The sequence below is a fragment of the Podarcis erhardii genome (assembly GCF_964252035.2).
Source record: "Podarcis erhardii genome assembly, chromosome: 15".
Taxonomy (NCBI): Eukaryota; Metazoa; Chordata; class Lepidosauria; order Squamata; family Lacertidae; genus Podarcis; species Podarcis erhardii.
In genome coordinates this window covers 45009069-45030520 of record NC_138505.1, presented here as the reverse complement: position 1 = coordinate 45030520, position 21452 = coordinate 45009069, and the positions used below count along the sequence as shown (strand labels likewise).

Below are 21452 nucleotides of genomic sequence, written 5' to 3'. Positions count from 1 at the left end.
TGCATAAAAAGGGACTCAAAAATAACTTAAACAAGATTTTAATAACAAAAACAAAAACTCCTTATACACTAAATACACCAACAACAAACCAGACCCAACCACCAACCCATCCCCCAGGGTAATGGGAAAGCTAGGTGCTGCTCCTTATATACTACACCCAAATGCTGACACAGCTTAATCAATACAACTCAGCACCTGCTATGTTTCACAGCTGTAAAGCTGGGTCTCGTTATTTTGCTCTGGCCCCTTAAAGACATACACAACTGAGACCTGGGAGAGGAGACGGTGGAAGAAGATTGGAAGAAATTTAAGATTTACCTACAAAAATATTGTAAATTGTATGAATGTTAAGAAGGATGCTAGAGTATAAACAACTTGGCACCATTGAGTTCAAGGAAGGGAATTATGAAGATAAGATAAATTTAAGAAATGATAAAAATTTTGGAATATGTTGGTTATATCTAAACTTTTTAAGATTCGAATAAAATGATAGTTAAAATTAGAGGTATAACATTGAAAATTAGTTATGAAGACTAAAAACAAGGGGACAAATTTGCTGAATAAAATTATAACTAAGAACGCAGGAGCGGGAGATGTGAGGGAGTCCAAAGCAGTGAAAAGATCTATGTTAAGAGATGTGATATTGTATTGTTTTATTGGAATTGTGATTTACAAAAAATTGTTAATAAAAAATATTTTTTTTTAAAAAAAAAGACATACTCAACTGGTGGAACAATGATGAACCTTTACATTTAAAGAAACCATTCAACATTTCCCCTGCGGTTCATCATTGTGGAACAAAAACATAAAGCATATTTTGTACATGTCTTTCATGTGTAACCTTTGGAAGTGCTTTAGTAAAAATGTCTGCAATTTGATTGTCACCTGGAACATATTGAAATACAATCATTTCATCAGCAATTAGTTTCTTTACAAACTGTAAACGTAACCTTAAGACTCTAGTGTGCTGCGTATTGGTCTCTGAAAACAGGATAGCGAGTCCACTCTGGGAATCAAGGTAAACTCTTACTAGTAGTGTTACTTTCATCTGTAGGTCTGCAAATACTTGCAGATACCATTCCACATCACAAGTGGCCTGAACGCATGCACATAATTCACTCTCTGTTGTGGAGAGACAAATAATGGTTTGTGTCTGGGACTTCCATTCAAATGGACAACCTTTATAACAAAACACCATACCAGACACACCCCTGCAATTATTTTGTTCCACTGCATGAGATGCATCGCAGAAAATTTCAAAACCTTTGTCAATACATGATGTAAACTGCAACCTAGAATGTTTGGTATGTTTAAAGTACATTAAAACTCTCTTAAGAGCAGAGAAACATTGCGTAGTGGGCTTTTCCACAAATTTTGCCAGAAAGTGAAAAGCATAAGTTATATCTGGTCTTGAGATTCTTTGAATGAAATTTAGCTTGCCTATAGCAGAACGATACAAAGTTTTGTTAGGAAATGGCTTATCTTCACCTGTAAAGGTGAAACCACATACCATAGGCGTTTCCTTCCCATTTGCATTTTCTTAAACCCATTTTGAATCAATAAGTCTCATTTCTGGGGTTTGTGGTACAAGAGACCAGGTGTTATGCTCTTTTAAAGAAGCTATCTCAGAGTTGATAGCTTTATACCAATTTACTTGGTGCTTAGGTAAATTCTGAACATCATCGTAGCTTTTTGGCTCAAAAACCGCCTTATTGGCATACACAGTATTTAAAAGTTCATCTGCAAAACGTTGTGGCTTCTGTCTCTTTCTATCTGAACGTCTCAGTCCGGAAGGAGAGTCAGACTCCTCAGACTTAATGGGACTAAGTAAACTACTAGTTTCAGGTTGTAAATCATCATTGTCAGACTGAAGAGGTGCCTGTAGGCTAAGATCACGGTCAGAAAACTCAAGAGAATCTAACCTCCCCTCGGGTGCCTGTGACTTTAAATCATCAAACAAATTATCAGATTCAACAGGCTTTTTGTCTTGTTCCATTAATTCAGAAGCACCATTTCCTGCTGCTGCTGCTGCTGCTGCTTCCTCTTCTTCCTCAGTATCATTTATACCGTTAGTATCTTGGAAAACAGCAACGCCATTCCAATTTACAGTTTGTATCATGCTTCTGGTAATATGAAATTTGCCAGTTGCTGGTATGTAAATTCTGTACGCCCCCTTCTGGTAGCCCATTAATTTTCTCAGAACACTACACTCACCCAATTTCTGCTTAGCGGGATAATGCATAATTACATCTGAATCCCAAATGCGTAGGTATTTCAGATTAGGGCGTTTTTTAAACAGCTTCTCATAGGGGGTGACATCTAAACCAGAATGATAACTGCAATTTCTAACGTAACAAAAGGCATTGAGCGCTTCAGCCCAAAAGACTTTGGGCAGATTAGCATCGTACAGATAAGTTTTAACCCCTGCCTGCAGGTCATGCTGCACAACTTCAACAAGCCCATTTTGCCAGGGACTTCAGGGGCAAGATAACTCGTGAGTAGGCCCCTGTGCCTCAGAAGAAAATTCCCCGCCCCGGTCAGAAAACAGATACTTAATTTGTTTGTTAAAATGCATTTTTTACCCAGTTGCAAAAAGCTCTGTATTTCTCAAATGCTTGGGACTTCTCAGCTATTGCATAAGTCCAACAATATCTACTATACTGGTCTATCAGGGTAAGCCAGTACTTAGAACCTCCTAATGATGGTGGGAGTGGCCCAACTAAATCACAATGTACATGCTCAAATGGCTCAGTTATTTTCCTATCTGAGCACCTACCCTTGCGTGCAACCTTAATCTTATTCTTGCAACAGGATAGACATTGCATAAAGAATTTACATGGTTTTAAGTTTAGGCCATTAACAATATTCTTTGTCTTAATCACATCAGCAAAATTCAGGTGTCCCAGAATTCTGTGTGCTTCATGGACACACCCGGAATGTGGCCTTACACTCCTCAACCCCTGGCTTGACTGTGCTGCTCTGCAATTTATAGGCGATTGGGAGTAGGTGTGAAAATACAGTCTATATAATCAGAGTCCCGGGCATACAATAGACATTTGTTCCCATTGAAAAACTCACACATTGACTTTAAGAAACGCACAGTTATGCCTTGACGAGCAAAACTTCTTACTGACAATAAATTGTCCACTGACGGGCAGTAAATGCAGTTCGCTATCGTAATGTTTAAAGAGTCAAGTTTAATAGTACCCCTGCCAAGCGACTGCAAGACTTGTGAATTGGCTAAATGTACATTACCAATTTCCTCTTCGAAAGAAATAAACAAGCTTCGATTGTTGCAAATGTGCTGAGATGCTCCTGAGTCCACAATAAAAAACTTCCACTTGGCACCTTTAATTCTTTTACGATCTGTAGTCCGAGCATGAAAAGCTCGCGGCTCGTTTCTGTCTTTACGGTACAATGTCGGCTGCTGGGCTGATGACTGTGACTGACGAACAGAAACAGACTTGGGAGTACTTTGCTTTCTTTTGGATCTGCAGTCCTTTGCAAAATGTCCCTGCTTATTGCAGAACCAACAACGCTTTGCAGCTTTAAATGCAGTCGTATCAACACAAGTTTGCATATGGCGTTCCTCATTGTTTCTGGAAATAGGAGTGCTTATGGCACAAGCCTCCCTTCTATCCAACTCGCCCATTAATCGTGCCGTTATTTTTTTTAAATAATTTTTTATTAAGATTTTAAAGGTTACAAAAAAATAAGAAAAAATACAGTCAAAAAAGAAAATAAGAATAAAAAAAATACATATATCAAAATACAGAAAAAAGAAAGATAAAAAACAAAGGTAAAAAGAAAAAAAAGTAAAAAAGCAAATCAAACCTTTAACTCGCTTAGTTGCAATCACTTATTTCCTTGACTTCCTCGTGCCTCCCATTTTTGTATTCTAATTCTGTTAGATATTCTAGCAAATCCTTCCAACCTTGTTTTTATCCTAATAGTTTATCTTAACATACTATACTTCCCCTCTTTATATTTTAATTCATATAAATATTTCAACACATCCTTGATCTTAATTTTATCCTCATATCTTATCTTAATATACTGTAATTTTCCATTCTTTCCTTCACCAAGTTATCATCCACTTTAACTTTGTTTAATCTTATTTCCCATTAAAACTTATATATCTGTACTTATTCTTAAGACATTTCCCCTAAGGTCAAAGAAAAAATTCAATTCCGCGATTTTCCCATCTCTCATTTTAAAAAAAACAAATTTATATTATATATACTTTAGATTCCCAATTTTCTTTCACCAAATCCCCTCCCCGGTTTCAGCCCCTCAATAGTTCCATTAATCTCAGAAAACCATCAGCCCGGAGATCTTAAATCCGAGGCTCTTAAGTCTGTCCCCTCTGCCAGTCTTTTTGATAGTCTTTAATGTTGAAAATCAGATCTTGGGGAAGCCCCAACCCAACAGTCATCATATTACTTCCTGCCAAACTTCCATAGTTAAAAGTAGGGCCTATAAAGTATTCCAAATCTTGTTTCACACTCTTTTCAAATCCAAAGGCCCCCAAAGCTCCAATCTTCCAATCTCCACCTGGCTCGGATTTATATTCCAAAGGTCATTTGATCTCCACATAGGGTGATCTCTCCATCTTTCATCTTCCAGGCCAAACCAGGCTTCCATCTCCAAATATTTACTTCTCCTAGTTGTCATCATGTAGGGCCTCAAGTAGTAATCCACTATTGGCCTCTGTAGGGTTACGGCTCCCCCTTTCCTCACTTTGCTCACAACAAGATTCTCCTTTTCAAATGTTTCAATTTGTTCAGTTGAAAGAGGTTCCTGTGCTTGGTTCTTGTCCACTTCTTTGCCAAAACCTACTTTTGTTTCCAAGATTACCACGTTAGTAGCCATAACATTTATCTGGTCTTGCAGCTTTCCCAAGAGATAAAATGTCCTGTTCAGTTCACACTCGATTTCCTTCCTAACAGCCATACTTAAATAGTCCAAGGTCAAAAACTAGTTTCTCAAGGCTTTTATCTTTAGCTGCATCCTTACGACAATAACCCAAAGCTCCCTCTAGAGGGATTCAAATTCTTTTTCACTCCTTCCAGCACAGACCCAAAGGTCCCATACATTGAATTATAACAGTTCCTTTCTTCCTTTTAAACATAAAGTTGTAACAAAAACAGGCAGTAGAAACAAAGTCCTTCTTTTGTATCCTAACAGCTAACTTGACAGCTGTCAAATCACTGTCAACGGGCTCACACAGACCACTCCCGGGTCTGGGGATGTGGCACTTCAATTTCACGGATTTTAACCTTCTCCTGCAGGTTCCCCTGCTTTCAAAAAAGATATTGATGATAGTTTCAATCAATGGAATTTAGGTCCTTTACACAAAACTCTCCACGACCTTAGTTAACTGGTTCTTTGCTTCAGTTTATTTACAGAAAGGGGAGGCGGACTTCCTGTTTGGACCTTCCCTGATCGGTACCAATTATTTTTTTTTTTAAAAAAAAACTTTAAATACTTTAGAATTCCAATTTCCGTTCTACTCACGGGTTGTTGTTTAAAATCCATTTGTCCACAAGAAAAAGTCAGCGCGCTCTGGCAACGGCTACGCGGCTTCACTCCGTAAAAATAGCGGTCGATTCAAAACACCGCGCTGCTCACCCCACGTCACTTCGGAACCCCCGAAAAGGGGTTTCCCTGTGGGTAGGGGAGCGCTCCTGGTGTCAACCGAATCCCACGTTCCCAGGCTTCATCCACCTGGGATTTCTAAAGGGTCTCCGCCTTCGCCGCGGCGGTACGACCCGAATTCCACGGAGCGGGTTCCTCTCAGTCAGAGGAATGCTGCCATTGTCGATGGCGCTAACCCGGAAGTCCGCTAATCATGCCGTTACCCCTTCCACGGTTAATTGTGCTGGTGGAACGGCAGATATCTGGCTAGCTACACCATCAAAGTCCTCATTAAGGGAAGAAAGAATGATAAAAACATACTGAATATAAGGTATCTCCATGTCCCTTCGAATTAATTCGCAGTGTATTGCCTCCAGACGTCTCAAGTGTGCTGCCAAATCACTACCAGGCTGCAACTTGGTCTGGTACAGCTGCTTGAAAAACGTCAATGCAGACACTGACTCTTTTCTAATATGCACTGCTGCAAGACTGTCCCACATTTCTTTGGCAGTTTTCTTATTTCTTATATAGACTACTTGCTGGTCACTGACTGCCAAATTAATTATTGCCCTGGCTTTTGCATCTCCTTTCGACGAAGCATTAGTTACAGGGTCAGGAGGGTCATCAGTTACATAGGTCCATACTTCTCTAGAGGTCAAAAGCGCCTCCACCCGAAAAGACCATAAACTATAGTTCTCATCTGTTAGCTGTGGGAACACCAGAGCCTTCTCAGCTTCTGGAACCCGGTCAACCATTCTGGAACTCTTCCAGACCCACAGAAACTACACTAGCAGGAGAAGGAGTTTTCAAAGCTTTCTCAGAGTCCAAAATAAGGCAGTCATCCACTCAGCAGCTGGGCCCATAACCAAAGATGTTAGCTATTTGCAGTATAGTAGCACTGCAGAGAGCTTGCTGGGGAGACCATGCATTAAAAAAGGACTCAAAAATAACTTAAACAAGGTTTTAATAACAAAAACAAAAACACTAAATACATCAACAACAAACCAGACCCAACCACCAACCAATCCCCCAGGGTAATGGGAGAGCTAGGTGCTGCTCCTTATATACTACACCCAAATGCTGACACAGCCATTCAACATTCAACCATTCAACATTCAACCATTCAACAGCCAGAACTGAGTTCCAGTGAGTTCTGGCTGGGGAAAAAGCCCTGGGGCAAGCCTAGGGTGGGCCACCTAAGCACAGCTCTCTTGCCCTGTGCCCCTCTGCCACCTTTGCCGACTGAGAGCCAGTGTGGTGTAGTGGTTAAGAGTGGTAGTCTCCTAATCTGGGGAACCGGGTTCACGTCTCCGCTCCTCCACATGCAGCTGCTGGGTGACCTTGGGCCAGTCACACTTCTTTGAAGTCTCTCAGCCCCAGTCACCTCACAGAGTGTTTGTTGTGGGGGAGGAAGGGAAAGGAGAATGTTAGCCGCTTTGAGACTCCTTAAAGGGAGAAAAAGGCGGGATATCAAATCCAAACTCTTGGGGACTTTCGGGTTAGCGCCATCGGTAATGGCGGAATCCTTCTGACTAGGAGGATCTGCCTCGAGGAAATCGGGTCTGTACCGCTACGGCGAAGTGGAGACCCTTCAAAAATCACAGGCGGGAGAAGCCTGTGAGCGTGGGATTCGGTGGGCACCTTTTGGGCCCCCCCAATTCGCAGGGAATACCGATTACGGTTCCGGAGCGAAGCAGGGTGAGCGGCACGGTGCTGTGAATCAACTGCTTTTTCCTTGGAGCGAAGCCGCACAGCCGTTACCGGAGAGCGCTGACTTCTTCCTGTGACAATTCGACCTCAAAAGCAACTACCCGTGAATAGGAAAAATTGGAAGTATAAAAGGATGAAAAAGACTTAATTTGGCACCGATGCGGGGAGGTTTAAACAGGAAGTCCGCCTTCCGCTTTTGTAAATAGATCAAAGCAAAGAGACTACAAGCTAAAGTTTTGGAAATCCGACTGGAAAGGATTAATTTCCTAACACAAAAAGTATCAACCCCCCCCCCCCAGGAAGCAGGGGAAGGAGGGGGGAGTTTTGGACTATATATACCTGCAAGAGAGAGGGAAAGAAGTTAAAATCCACCGCTCAAAACTTGGGAACGGGCTGCCAATAGACAAAGACTGTTGTGCTTTGAACTGCGTATTAACTGTGAATAGACGACTTGCTGACAGCTAGCTCAGCAAGAGAGATACATTGTGGTTAGTTGTCCTCTTCTGCTCTTAAAAAGGAGGGAAAGTAACTGGAAAGTAACAAAAAATTGGAAGTGTTTATTTTTTTTATTTGAGTTTAAAAGGTGTCATTTTGGACTATTGCAACTGTTTCCACCTAGAGGAAGTTTCTGAAATCGATACTAGGGGAATTTTCCACTTGCAAAGAGAAACTGTGTAGTGTTATGGCACATGGGAAAGAAAAAGTAGACTCGTCATTCCCAGACAAAACAACAAGGTCTGGGAAGATTTGGCAGTGAAGACCATCAGCCGTTGGTCTCCCTACCCCATCTGCGACTGTACCAACACAATCTAAGCCTAGTGGAATGTCATCAGAAGATGTTTTAGCGATTGCACTGGCCAAGATTAATGAATCTTTGGAGCAACTTAATAAGAGGGTCGAAGAGACAAATAAGACGGTTGAAGAGACAAAGATGACAGTGGACGAGGCAAAAGTGAAGGTAGACGCAGCAACCACTAAAATTGACTTAAATACAGAAAGCTTAAATAGCTTGGGACAAAAGGTGAACACTAATACAGAATCTATTCAGAAATTGTTGCAGGAATCTACTTTGATCCGACAGACTGCAGATGAAGCCAAGGAAAAAGCTGCTGCTGTGGAATTTAAGATAACACAATTGGAAACAGAGAAAGTCCCAGATCTACAGAGGCAAATTGAGGACCATAAATTGACACTTTCTATGATTGAACTTAAGGAAAAACAGACGAATTTAAGGATTAGAGCTGTACCTGAATTAGAGAAGGGCAGTTTGATAGAATTTGCAGAGTTCTGGAAGTTGGATTTGAAACAAGAAGAATTCAAAATCGTGAGGGCCTTCAGACTTGGAAGAGGAGGAAACAAGAATAAAATAAGGGACTGTCTGATTACTCTCCGATCTAAAGAAGAGAGAGATAAAATTTTGGGTCTGCACTTTCAGAATTCTTTGACAATTCTGCAGTCAAGAGTGGAAATCTTTAAAGATATACCGAAACATCTGTAATGGTTATAAGGGGTTACTTGTGCGTAAGTTGCCGTCACTTTTGGCTAGATTGCCTGGCTAACCATGCTTTTGGCTGAAAGCCCTCACTCCGTGGCCGTTCAGTCGCTTGCAGAATCCGTCAGTGGGCGTTTCTTGAACCTCTTCCAGCATAAGAGCTGTTTGACGCCAAGTCTCCGCCTATCTCCCTGCGTGGGACTCTTCTGTGCAAGGAAGGAGTGGGCAGAGGCGTGCCCGTGCTCTCTCCACTGGTCTCAGATGAAGGGTCCCGGAGACCTCTCTCTGAATCCTCCATCTCCCTCCCTTCTCTACTGGTGTTACGTTGAATTCCTTCCCTCCTGCTGGTCCCCTCTCCTGCATCGCTTTGGAGCCCAGCCTCCACCTCACGCTCCAATGTCAGGTCCCTGACAACATCTTTTGGATCCTAGGTCCAACTTTGGAGATTTGGTTGCCCTGTTGAGAAGGAACAAAATCATCTTCAGGTGGGAATTTCCCCAAGGCCTATTCTTTAGCTTTAAAGGAAGAAAGATAAAGATAAGATCAGTGGAGGAAAAAGATAAGTTTTGGGGAAACCATGGAGAAGATCTGCAGAAAGAACTTGGAAAAGAGCCAGGAGTTTTGGACAGAAGTTCACCAAAAAGAGGGAAATCAACACCACTGACAGAAATAGATAAAGTACTAAGTGCTGTTGGAGGAGAAGCAGAGTAACTACATCATGGCACTGCAAGTATTAAGCTGGAATGTGAATGGACTCAACTCCCCGGAAAAAAGGCGAGAGTCTTTCATTTATTAAAAAAAGAACAATTGGATTTGATTTGTCTACAAGAAACACATGTGATAAGGCTACACAGGAAGATATTGAGCAATAAAAGATTGGGACATGAATTTATTTCATCAGACAAAGTTAAGAAAAGAGGAGTAATACTTTATGCAAAATGAAATTGATGAATCAGGAAATAGAATGGAAGATCAAACAGATGAGACCGAAGACATTTGAATCGGCAAATAAATGTGGGAAACTGCTGGCTTGGCAAATGAAAAAAAGACAAAAACTTAATACTATTACTAATTTGGAAGTGGAGGGAAAGAATATACAGAATCCAGTGGAGATCAGGAAGTGCTTTCAGAGGTATTTAAACATCTATAAACACAGGAGACTCAGAAAGAAATGGACATTGATCAATTTTTGAAAATAAATGGATTACAAAAAATCTCTCAAGAAAATAAGCTAATGTTGAATTATAAAATAACAGAACAGGAGGTAGAAGGAGCCATTCAGAACATGCAATTGGGCAAATCCCCAGGGCTGGATGGTTTCACTTCAAGATATTATAGATCCTTGAAAGAATGGCTAGTACAGCCTTTAAAGGAAGTTTGCAATGAAATACTGGAAGGGAAAAAGGCACCAGAGTCGTGGAAGGAAGCTTATATTACACTTATACCGAAAACAGAGTCTGAGAAGACACAGCTTAAGAACTACCGCCCCATATCTTTGCTCAATGTGGATTACAAAATTTTTGCTGATATTATGGCTAAAAGACTAAAAAAAGGTACTAGTAGAAGAAATCCATAAAGATCAAGTGGGCTTTCTCCCGGGGAGACACTTGTCTGACAATAAGAGGAATATAATTAACATTTTAGAAAAATTACAAGTGAATATTAACACCAAAGCAGTTTTGATATTTGTGGACGCGGAGAAAGCCTTTGACAATATTTCTTGGAGTTTCATGAAGAAAAATTTACAGGGAATGGGGGTAGGTCAAGGTTTTGAAAATGGTATAGGTGCAATCTATTCAGAACAAAAAGCTAAATTAATTGTAAACAATGTAGTCACAGAGGAGTTTAAGATTGAGAAAGGAACACAACAAGGTTGCCCAATCTCTCCATTGCTTTTTATATCGGTCCTGGAGGTTCTGCTTAATATGATTAGAAAGGACCAATTGATTAAAGGTATACAAGTCAGAGCTAAACAGTACAAATTGAAAGCATTTGCTGATGATTTGGTATTGACACTACAGGAGCCAGAATCTAGTACCAAAAGAGTATTGGAATTGATTCAAGAATTTGGTCATGTTAATAATAATAATAATAATAATAATAATAATAATAATAATAATTTATTATTTATACCCCGCCCATCTGGCTGGGCCTCCCCAGCCACTCCGGGCGGCTTCCATAAAAACCAAAAATACAGTAAAATATCACACGTTAAAAACTTCCCTGAACAGGGCTGCCTTAAGATGTCTTCTGAATGTCAGGTAGTTGTTTATCGCTTTGACATCTGCTGGAAGGGCGTTCCACAGGGCGGGGGCCACTACCGAGAAGGCCCTCTGCCTGGTTCCCTGTAGCTTTGCTTCTCGCAATGAGGGAACCGCCAGAAGGCCCTCGGCGCTGGACCTCAGCGTCCGGGCAGAATGATGGGGGTGGAGACGCTCCTTCAGGTATACTGGACCGAGGCCGTTTAGGGCTTTAAAGGTCAGCACCAACACTTTGAATTGTGCTTGGAAACATACTGGGAGCCAATGTAGGTCTTTCAAGACCGGTGTTATATGGTCTCGGCGGCCGCTCCCAGTCACCAGTCTAGCTGCCGCATTCTGGATTAGTTGTAGTTTCCGAGTCACCTTCAAAGGTAGCCCCACGTAGAGTGCATTGCAGTAGTCCAAGCGGGAGATAACCAGAGCATGCACCACTCTGGCGAGGCAGTCCGCAGGCAGATAGGGTCTCAGCCTGCGTACCAGATGGAGCTGGTACACAGCTGCCCTGGACACAGATTTAACCTGTGCCTCCATGGACAGCTGTGAGTCCAAAATGACTCCCAGGCTGCGCACCTGGTCCTTCAGGGGCACAGTTACCCCATTCAGGACCAGGGAATCCTCCACACCTGCCCGCCTCCTGTCCCCCAAAAACAGTACTTCTGTCTTGTCAGGATTCAACCTCAATCTGTTAGCCGCCATCCATCCTCCAACCGCCTCCAGACACTCACACAGGACCTTCACCGCCCTCACTGGTTCTGATTTAAAAGAGAGGTAGAGCTGGGTATCATCCGCATACTGATGAACACCCAGCCCAAACCTCCTGATGATCTCTCCCAGCGGCTGCATGTAAATGTTGAAAAGCATGGGGGAGAGGACAGAACCCTGAGGCACCCCACAAGTGAGAGCCCAGGGGTCTGAACACTCATCCCCCCCCACCACTTTCTGAACACGGCCCAGGAGGAAGGAGCGGAACCACTGTATGACAGTGCCCCCAGCTCCCAGCCCCTCAAGACGGTCCAGAAGGATGTTATGGTCGATGGTATCAAACGCCGCTGAGAGATCCAGCAGAACTAGGAAACAGCTCTCACCTTTGTCCCTAGCCCGCCGGAGATCATCAACCAGTGCGACCAAGGCAGTTTCAGTCCCATGATGAGGCCTGAATCCCGACTGGAAGGGATCCAAATGGTCCGCTTCTTCCAGGCGTGCCTGGAGTTGTTCGGCAACCGCTCGCAGGATTTAAGTTGAATAAGTTGAAAACTAAGGTTTTAGAGAAAAATCTAACAGTGATTGAGAGAGAGAAGTTTCAGAAGGAGACAGGATTAACATTGGTTAAGAAAGTGAAATACTTAGGGGTTAACATGACTGCTAAGAATGTGAATTTATTTAAAGATAATTATGAAAAATGTTGGACGGAAGTGAAAAAGGATCTAGAAATATGGACAAATTTGAAGTTATCATTGCTAGGCTGAATTGCTGCGATAAAAATGAATGTATTGCCAAGGATGGTGTTTTTGTTTCAAACACTGCAAATTTTGGACAAAATGGATTGTTTCAAGAAGTGGCAGAAAGATATCTCTAGATTTGTCTGGCAGGGCAAGAAATTTAAGATACTAACTGATGCTAAAGAAAGAGGTGGATTTGCCCTGCCAGACCTTAAGCTTTATTATGAATCAGCCGCATTTTGTTGGCTGAGAGAATGGCTGCTTCTTGAAAACATAGACATTTTGGACCTAGAAGGTTTTAGATAGATAGATAGATAGATAGATAGATTCTTTATTGTCATTACACAAGTGCAACATTGCACAGTGCAACGAAATTGGATGCCATCCCTTAAAAAAACAACAAAAGCAAAACAGCAACAACAACCAAACAAACCACATTCCAGCCACACCCACACCCACACCCATCAAACTTCCAGGTCACACTATCGAGTTACAGCATTCAAAAAGGCCACAGCTCTTGGATAGAAACTATTTTTCAGTCTATTTGTCCTTGACTTGATGTTTCTATATCTCCTGCCAGAAGGCAGTAGTGCAAACAGACTGTATCCCGGGTGAGATGAATCCTGCAGGATGTTGTTTGCTTTCCTAAGACAACGGGAACCGTACAGTTCTTCCAAAGATGGGAGAGAGCATTCTCACATACTGTATTTGTGCCTGGTTCTCCAGCTGTACAGCTAGGAAGAGGAAGGTTTAATAATGTTTAATAGTTTAATAATGTATTTGGGTGGCATGCATATCTGTGGTATGACAAGGTCAAAGCACATAAAGCGTTTAAAAACCATATTGTCAGGAAAGCACTGTTTAATGTCTGGATAAGATATAAGGATTTGCTTGAAAACAAAACTCCAAGGTGGTTGTCACCAATGGAAGCAAAGGCTCAGAAAAAGCTCAATATGGAGGCCAATTGGCCGAAATATTGGGAAATTTTGGAACAAGAAGGGGACAGATTAAAACTGCAGAGTTTTGAAAAACTAAAAAACAAAGTACGAGACTGGCTTCATTATTACCAAATAATGGAGGCTTACAATTTGGATAAGAAAATTGGCTTTCTGGTGGAAAAATCAAAATTGGAAACAGAACTGTTAGATCCTAAAACTAAGAATTTGTCAAGAATGTATAACTTGCTGTTGAAATGGAATACTCAGGATGAAATGAAATCTGCTATGATTAAATGGGCACAAGATGTTGGACATAACATTATGATGGCTGCCTGGGAACAGTTATGGACCACAGGCATGAAATTCACGGCATGTAATGCCCTAAGAGAAAACATAATGAAAATGATTTACAGGTGGTACATGACACCAGTCAAGCTTGCAAAAATTTATCATTTGCCCGATAATAAATGTTGGAAATGTAAAGAGACTGAGGGTACATTTTTTCACCTTTGGTGGACATGCCCAAGGATTAAGACTTTCTGGGAGATGATCTATAATGAAATGAAAAGGTATTTAAGTATACCTTTCAGAAGAAACCAGAGGCCTTTCTCCTGGGCATGGTTGGCCAATTGGTGTCAAAGAAGGATAGAACTTTCTTTATGTATGCCACAACAGCAGCAAGAATACTCATTGCAAAATATTGGAAGACACAAGGTCTACCCACCTGGGAAGAATGGCAGATGAAGGTGATGGACTATATGGAACTGGCAGAAATGACTGGCAGAATCCGAGACCAAGGAGAAGAGTTGGTGGAAGAAGATTGGAAGAAATTTAAAGTTTATCTACAGAAACATTGTAAAATTAAGGAATGTTAGAAGGATGTTGGAATGAAGTTATGTGGTTTTAGCAGAAATGATATAAAGGTCTAAGTAAAAATGGATTGTTAATTGGTGAAAGAAGAGAATGTAAAATTATAGTATGTTAAGATAAATTATTAGGATAAAAACGAAGATGGAAAGGATTTGCTGAAATATCTAATTGAACTAGAATACAAAAAAGGGAGGTGTGAGGAAGTCAAGGAAATAAGTAAAGGAAAGAAAGTTATTGTCAGAGCTGCCCGAGGTCCCAGCTCACAAAGGACCAACGCCAGTTCGTTGTTATATACAAAAGTCTTTATTGAAGTTCAGTTTCGATTTCAAAGCCGCGGCGCGTAGCTCTACGTCTCAAACTCTAGACCGCTGAAGCTCCGTCTGAATCTCCTTCCCCCCGACACCAGTTTAAGACTCTAGCCTTGCTCCACCTCTTCCTTTGCTCTTTTCTCCTCTGGGCCCGCCTGTCCGCTGGGGTCTCGCCCTTTCTAGACTCTTCTGACGCTGAGTCCCCTGAGTCTTCCCCCTCCCTCCGGCGAGCTTTAGGACCTGGTTCCCAATCCGGGTTTCCTGCTGTTCCGCGCGCCTGTACATTCGCACTTGGCGCGCGCGCCCAGCTGGCAACCTTCCTCCTGACCGTTACACTGCTCCTGTCACTGCTTCCCCCTTCGGAGAGGCTAGCTGGACCTGACTTCCCCTCCGTTCCCTCACTCTGCGATAGAGGCGTGGCCAGCCCTGATTCATCTTCTCTCCCTGCTGGAGGAGAAGCTGGCCCTGATACATGGGACTCTTTCCCCAAACCACGCTCTGGTGGAGGAGCTGGTCCTGATCTCCCGCTGCTGCTTTGGGAGTCCCCGCTGGCCCCTTGCTTCTGGTGTGTCCCCCCTGGGACCCCCCTTGCACTGGCCATCGGCGCCCCCCTCTGGGAATCTTCTGATTCGCTGGAGAAGCTCATGGAATCTCTCGGGCCACTTTCATACTCCCCTACGCTGCCCTCCGATTCTTCCCCTTCGCTCTCCATTTCCTCTCTCCCCTGTGCCTCTGCTCCTGAGCCCCTGACAGTTATTGTGGTAGTGTAATGGTTAGGAGAAAGGTCACTGGGTTGGCGCGAGAAGCAAGTTCAAATGTACAGGAGCGCGGGACAGCAGAGAGTGAGGATTGGGAACCGGGTCCTAAAGCACGCCGGAGGCAGGGGGAGGAGCTAAGCGACTCAGCGTCGGAAGAGTCCAGAAAGGGCAATGCCCCAGCGGGCAGGAGGACCCAGAGGAGAAGAGTGCAGCGCAGGAGGTGGAGCAGTGCTAGGATCTTAAACTGGTGTGGAAGGGGCGGAGACTCAGACGGGACTTCGCCGATCTAGAGTCTAGACGTAGGGCTGCACGCCCTGGCTTTGAAATGGAAATTAAACTTCAATAAAGACTTTTGTACATAACATCAGCCTGGCGTTGGTCCTCTGTGAGCTGGGACCTAGAGGCAGCTCTGACAGTTATGTAAAGGTTTGATTTGTTTTTTTTAATTGTCTGTTTTGTTTTTGTTTTTTGATTAAATTGATATTTGTTTATCTTTTTTTTCTAACCTTTAAAATCTTAATAAAAATCCATTAAAAAATAAATAAATCAAATCCAAACTCTTCTTCTTCTTCTTCTGAAAGCATGCCAGACGGTTTTCTCTTGCTGGGCTCTGTGGGACAAGGGCTGACTGTGCATCTCTCTCTCTCCACTTCTTAGGTATCCCAGGATTTCCCCCTTCTTGGACAGCTGGTGGCGCTCTTGTCCCTTCACCTCGCAGACAACGTGAAGGAGATTGGCCTGCAGTCAGCAGAGGCCTTGTACCATCTCCATTACATCATGATAGCCAAAATGGGTGAGGGGGATGCTGGGAAATGGCTGGTTTCTTGTAAGCCGCAGGGTGGGAGATCTGTAGCCCTCCAGAGGCTGCTCCAACTCCCATCATCCCTGAGTGTTGCCCATGCTGGCTGCTGCTGGGGTTGATCAGGGAGTTCAGGAGGGCCAGAATTGTGCTAGCACTGGCCTAACGCCAACACCCCGTTGGCCAGAGATGAGAGGGCAGTCTTGGGGGAGGAATTCACTGCTGATGTTCATCAGAAAAGCCTTCTGGACCTGACCAGTGGCCCAGCCCAGTCCAGCATCCTGTTCCCACAGGGGTTGATCAGATGCTTGTGGGAAGCCAGCAAGCAGAATTCAAGCTCTTTCTACTCCTGTACTTTGCTGCCTCTGACCATGGAGGCAGAGCATAGCCATCCTGGCTAATAGCCATGGGTAGCCTTCTCTTCCATGAATTTGCCTCATCTTCTTTGAAAGCCATCTTGGTCCGTGGCCATCAGTGCCTCCTGTGGCAGGGAGTTCCAGAGTTTAGCTGTGCATTGCAAGAAGAAGGACCATCCTGAAACTTCAGTTTCATTGGAGGTCCAGTTGTTCTCATGTTATGAGGGCAAGAGAGAAAGCTTTCTCTCTCCACTTTCTCCAAGCCATACATTGTGTCTCCTCTTCCTCGCCGTTTTTCTAAACGGAACCGCCCCCCAAATGCTGCAACCAGCATTTGCTCCACAAGCACCCCAGTCCTTTTGGTTGCCCCCTTCTGAACCTTTTTTCCAATTCCGAATTATAATTTTTGAGGTGAAACCAATAATTGTTTTTGTTGGTCCCAGCGGGAAAACTGGAGGTTTTGAGCAGGGAGCACTAATGCTGGGTTCTTTTGCATGCATATTCCAAAACCCGACCCTGCTTAGGTAAGGAACTGGAGAAGAGGAGGAATAAAAATAAGAAAGGCAACATGGTCAGATGGGTCCGAGAAGACTTCTTCATCCCTGGGCCCTCTCTCTTCCACTACAACATCGCAAAAGTGGCCAAGGTAGGGGTGGCCTTTTGTACTCTTTATTGCTAAGACCGCAGCCACTCCCAGTTAGCAAAGATTTGCTCACTCGGGCCAACGGGGCCCTGCCCCACCAACTTCAGCCTGCCCTCAGGCAGCCCACGCCTTCTAGGGATGAGGGAGAGATTCAGAGCAGTTCACACTGGAAGCCAAAGCTATCAGATCAAGGCTTTCAGAAACAACAGGAGAACTGAAACACAACCCGCCTTTGAAATTCACATGTCCTTGAATTTCGCAATGCCAAACAGTGTGTAAAAAAATCCATGCGTGAGCTATTAGTGTAAATAACATTCAGAAATGCATTGTATTAGAATAAATTGCTCAAAGACAAGTGCCCGGTAGCCTAAACTGCATGCAGAATTCTACTTATTGAAATTCTACCAGGTGCTGGGAGACCTAGGGTTCAGATCCCCACTCACGAGTCAGTCACAGTCTCTCAGTCTAACCTACCTCATGAGACTAAAACGGGGAGGAGAGAGAACCATGCATTGCCACCTTGGGCTCCTCAGGGCGGAAAAAGAATAGGAAAAGTTGACTCATTCGATGCATCTTTCACAAGGCACTGCCAAGCCAATGGACTATGCCAACCTTGTGGTGGGTGTTTTTGTTGTATATTAAGAACAAAACACACAGCCGGCAGGTTCCCACCCAGTCTGTTAGGCATTGGTTATATAACGGATAGACACTATTATTCACCCTCTCTGTTCCTGGAGGGATTTTTTTTTTAAATTTTCTAGTCTGATTTTAGATTGAACCTCTTCATGTTCCAATGTCATAACCAATTTAAGATGTGGATCGAAAATAGCAAGGCGTCACCTGACTTTTAGTTTGGTTTGTTGTAAAATCTTTCAGCTACTTAAATAAACACATAAATAGAATCACCAAATTGTAGAGTTGGAAGGGACGTGGGGGTCACTTAGTTCAACCCTCTCAAGGCAGAGTGGAGATGTCTTTCACTTGGTTTGTGAAGGCACCCTTGGACTACTGAAACGTGGTCAGAGTGTGGAGCAGAAGAAAACTCCCTCTTCTTTCTTCTTTGTGCCAGGCTTTTGGGGAGCACCTCACGCCCAGCCAGATCAACGAAGTCGTGTTGAAGGCGATTGACAACCTGACAGTGGAAGACAGAGCCGTCTCTCAGGCTGCAGGAAAGCTCCTGAGGTCCTTCCTTGAGGAATGCGGCATGGAAATGGAGGACGTAAGGCTCAAAACGGAGGCAGGGGGAGCAGGTTTCCTCTAAATCAAACATTCTCTTCGGACTTAGAATTAGCTTGTTTCTGGGAAGTAAGAAGGCATTGTGTGGGAAGTAAGAAGAGCCAGTGTGGTGTAGTGGTTAAGAGTGGTAGACTCGTAATCTGGGGAACCGGGTTCGCGTCTCCGCTCCTCCACATGCAGCTGCTGGGTGACCTTGGGCCAGTTACACTTCTTTGAAGTCTCTCAGCCCCACTCACCTCGCAGAGTGTTTGTTGTGGGGGAGTTACAGATAGGTAGCCGTGTTGGTCTGCCATAGTCAAAACAAAAAATTCCTTCCAGTAGCACCTTAAAGACCAACTAAGTTAGTTCTAGGTATGAGCTTTTGTGTGCATGCACACTTCTTCAAATACACTGAAACAGAAGTCACCAGACCCTTTTATATAGTGAGAAGGTGGGGATGGGTATTACTCAGAAGGGTGGTGGGAATGGGTGATTGGCAGATAGCTGTGATGAGCCTGTTGACGACTCTTAACGACTGCAATAGGTCTTACAGGAAAAAGCAAGGGGTGAGAAGGTGAAAAATGGCTTTGTCATGTATAATGAGATAAGAATCCAATGTCTTTGTTCAGACCAGGTCTCTCCATGGTTTTAAGTTTGGTAATAAGTTGCAATTCAGCAGCTTCTCTTTCCAGTCTCTTTCCTGCTTTTTCCTGTAAGACCTATTGCAGTCGTTAAGAGTCGTCAACAAGAAGAGAACCCAAAATGAAAAAAAGGATAAAATCTTGGAAAAAATAAAGGAAGGAGAGAAGAAGCTGAGAGCAAAACCAAAATCACAGGAGATCCTGAAAGAGATAAAGTTATATCAAGTACAATATATGAAATTGATGAACCAGGAAATAGAATGGAAGATTACAAAATTTTTGCAGATATTTTGGCTAAAAGATTAAAAAGGGTGTTAGTAGAAGAAATTCATAAAGACCAAGCGGGCTTTCTCCCGGGCAGACATTTGTCTGATAATACGAGGAATATAATTTATATTCTAGAAAAATTACAAGTGAATATCAATACTAAGGCAGTTTTGATTTTTGTGGATGCAGAGAAGGCCTTTGACAACATTTCTTGGAGTTTTATGAAGAAGAATCTACAGGGGATGGGGGTAGGTCAAGGTTTTGAAAATGGTATAGGTGCAATTTATTCAGAACAAAAGGCAAAATTAATTGTGAACAATGCAGTGACAGAAGAGTTTAAGATTGAGAAAGGAACACGACAAGGTTGCCCAATCTCTCCATTGCTTTTTATATCGGTCCTGGAGGTTTTGTTAAATATGATCAGAAAGGACCAATTGGTTAAAGGCATACAAGTGGGTGCTAAACAGTACAAACTGAAAGCATTTGCTGACGATTTAGTATTGACTTTGCAGGAGCCAGAATCTAGTACCAAAAGGGTACTGGAATTGATTCAAAACAAAGATCACCACAAACAAACAACCACACCCTAGGCCAACCCCAACCTCTCTCACCACCAAAGGAACACAAGTGAACGGCAGAGAACCGGCACGAGTAACGCTGACACCAAACCCTACATACATTAAGCAAAATAGAAACAGGTTCACCACACTTTCTCATCCTGGTCTTCTTTTATCTTCTTCCAGCTGCCTATGGTTGTGAAGGAGATTTACAACCGTCTCCACCAGATCCCCGACACCCGCACTAAGGAAGTGACACTTTCGGCTCTTGTCAGCCTAGCCACCAAGCGCATGCAGCCGGTCGTAGACAGCCTGTTGGACTGTTCGATGGAGTGTGATGAGTAAGTTTTTGTGATGTGAAAATGGGGAGGGGTAGATTTAAGGGGTTTCTTAATTTATATTTATTTATATTGAATTTCGTACTTGCAAAAAATTGTGCTCCGAGTTGTGGTTTCTTTCTTTGCTAATGTATGTGCAATATAAAGAAAATATCAAAGGCCTGACTTTTTTTAAGAAAAGGAAAAGGGAAAAATTCTGTTTTGAAAAATTGCAGAAGTGCCACGGTGATCTGGAAGGCCTTGGTCGCTGATCAGTATTCCAGCGTCAAGCTGCTGAGACCTCTCCTGAAAAGGCTGCAGGATGAAGACCCCAAAGCGGAAGTCACTTCCAGGCGACGCAGCACTTCTCAAATGCCAATGGCGGTACGAAACCACTCAGTTTCTCTCTCCTGGATTGTTTTGAATGGGAGCTGGATGGGGCTGGGGGCTTCTTGCTGGGAGGGGGGTGCATCTTAATAAGTGGTCCATCCTGTGAGCACCTGCTTTGTATGCAGAAGGGCCCCAGCATCTCCATGTCGGGGAGTTCCTTGCCTGAAACCCTGGACAGCCACTGCTAGTCAGTGTAGACAACACTGAGGGAAATGGACCGGGGCTCTGAGTCGCGTCTGAGTCTGAGATCTTGATCTGACGATGACCTCTGCTGAATGCCGTTCTCCTGTCCTTGTCCCTCCAGGCTACCAACGCTCTGTGTCATATCCTGTCGTTCCCTGAGGCTGCAGGTATCCTGAAGAGCATGTTCCACCACCTGCTGTTTGCACTTAGCACTCAGATCTGTTTTGTCCATGAGGCGAGAAGAAGAGGTTCGAGGGCGGCAAGTCTAATCCCGGAGCCCTCTTCGCATCTCGATCCACTGATGTAAGGGACCTGCTAATGCATTTGGGGGGGGGCCCTCCCTTCTCTCTCTGACCCATAGTGGTGATGGCTCAGCTCTCCCCCAAGAGATAGGCTTCATTTGGACATGGAGGTTCTGCTTAGGTTAGATAGCTAGGAGACCCAGGCTTCCCCAACCCCTGTGCTCTTCAGTCACTTTGGACCACAACTCCCACCAGCCCCAGCCAGCACAACGGGGCTGAAGATGGGAGTTATTGTAGCCCAAAACATCTGAAGGACACTAGGATGGGAGAGGATGTTGGAGACTCTCCCGCACGATGGGCTGATTTGGGTGTGGTGGGACTCACGTGTCATGAAACCTTAAGTCTCCATCACAGCCGAAAGGTTGCCGC

General features: G+C 43.5%; 2 protein-coding genes across 2 annotated transcripts in view; both read left to right on the top strand.

Moving 5' to 3' along the window:
• Positions 1–21452, top strand: part of LOC309330766 (maestro heat-like repeat family member 5) — a gene marked incomplete at its 3' end in the record, with an annotated part of 116059 nt that overhangs the window by 13073 nt on the left and 81534 nt on the right. The gene's annotated exons all lie outside the window — the stretch shown is intronic.
• On the top strand, positions 16243–20631 carry LOC309330526 (maestro heat-like repeat-containing protein family member 7). The gene is made up of 3 exons (XM_081842196.1): positions 16243–17214; positions 18281–18430; positions 20078–20631. The coding sequence occupies exons 1-3, from the start codon at positions 17137–17139 to the stop codon at positions 20234–20236; spliced, it is 387 nt and encodes a 128-aa protein (XP_081698322.1). The 5' UTR covers positions 16243–17136; the 3' UTR covers positions 20237–20631.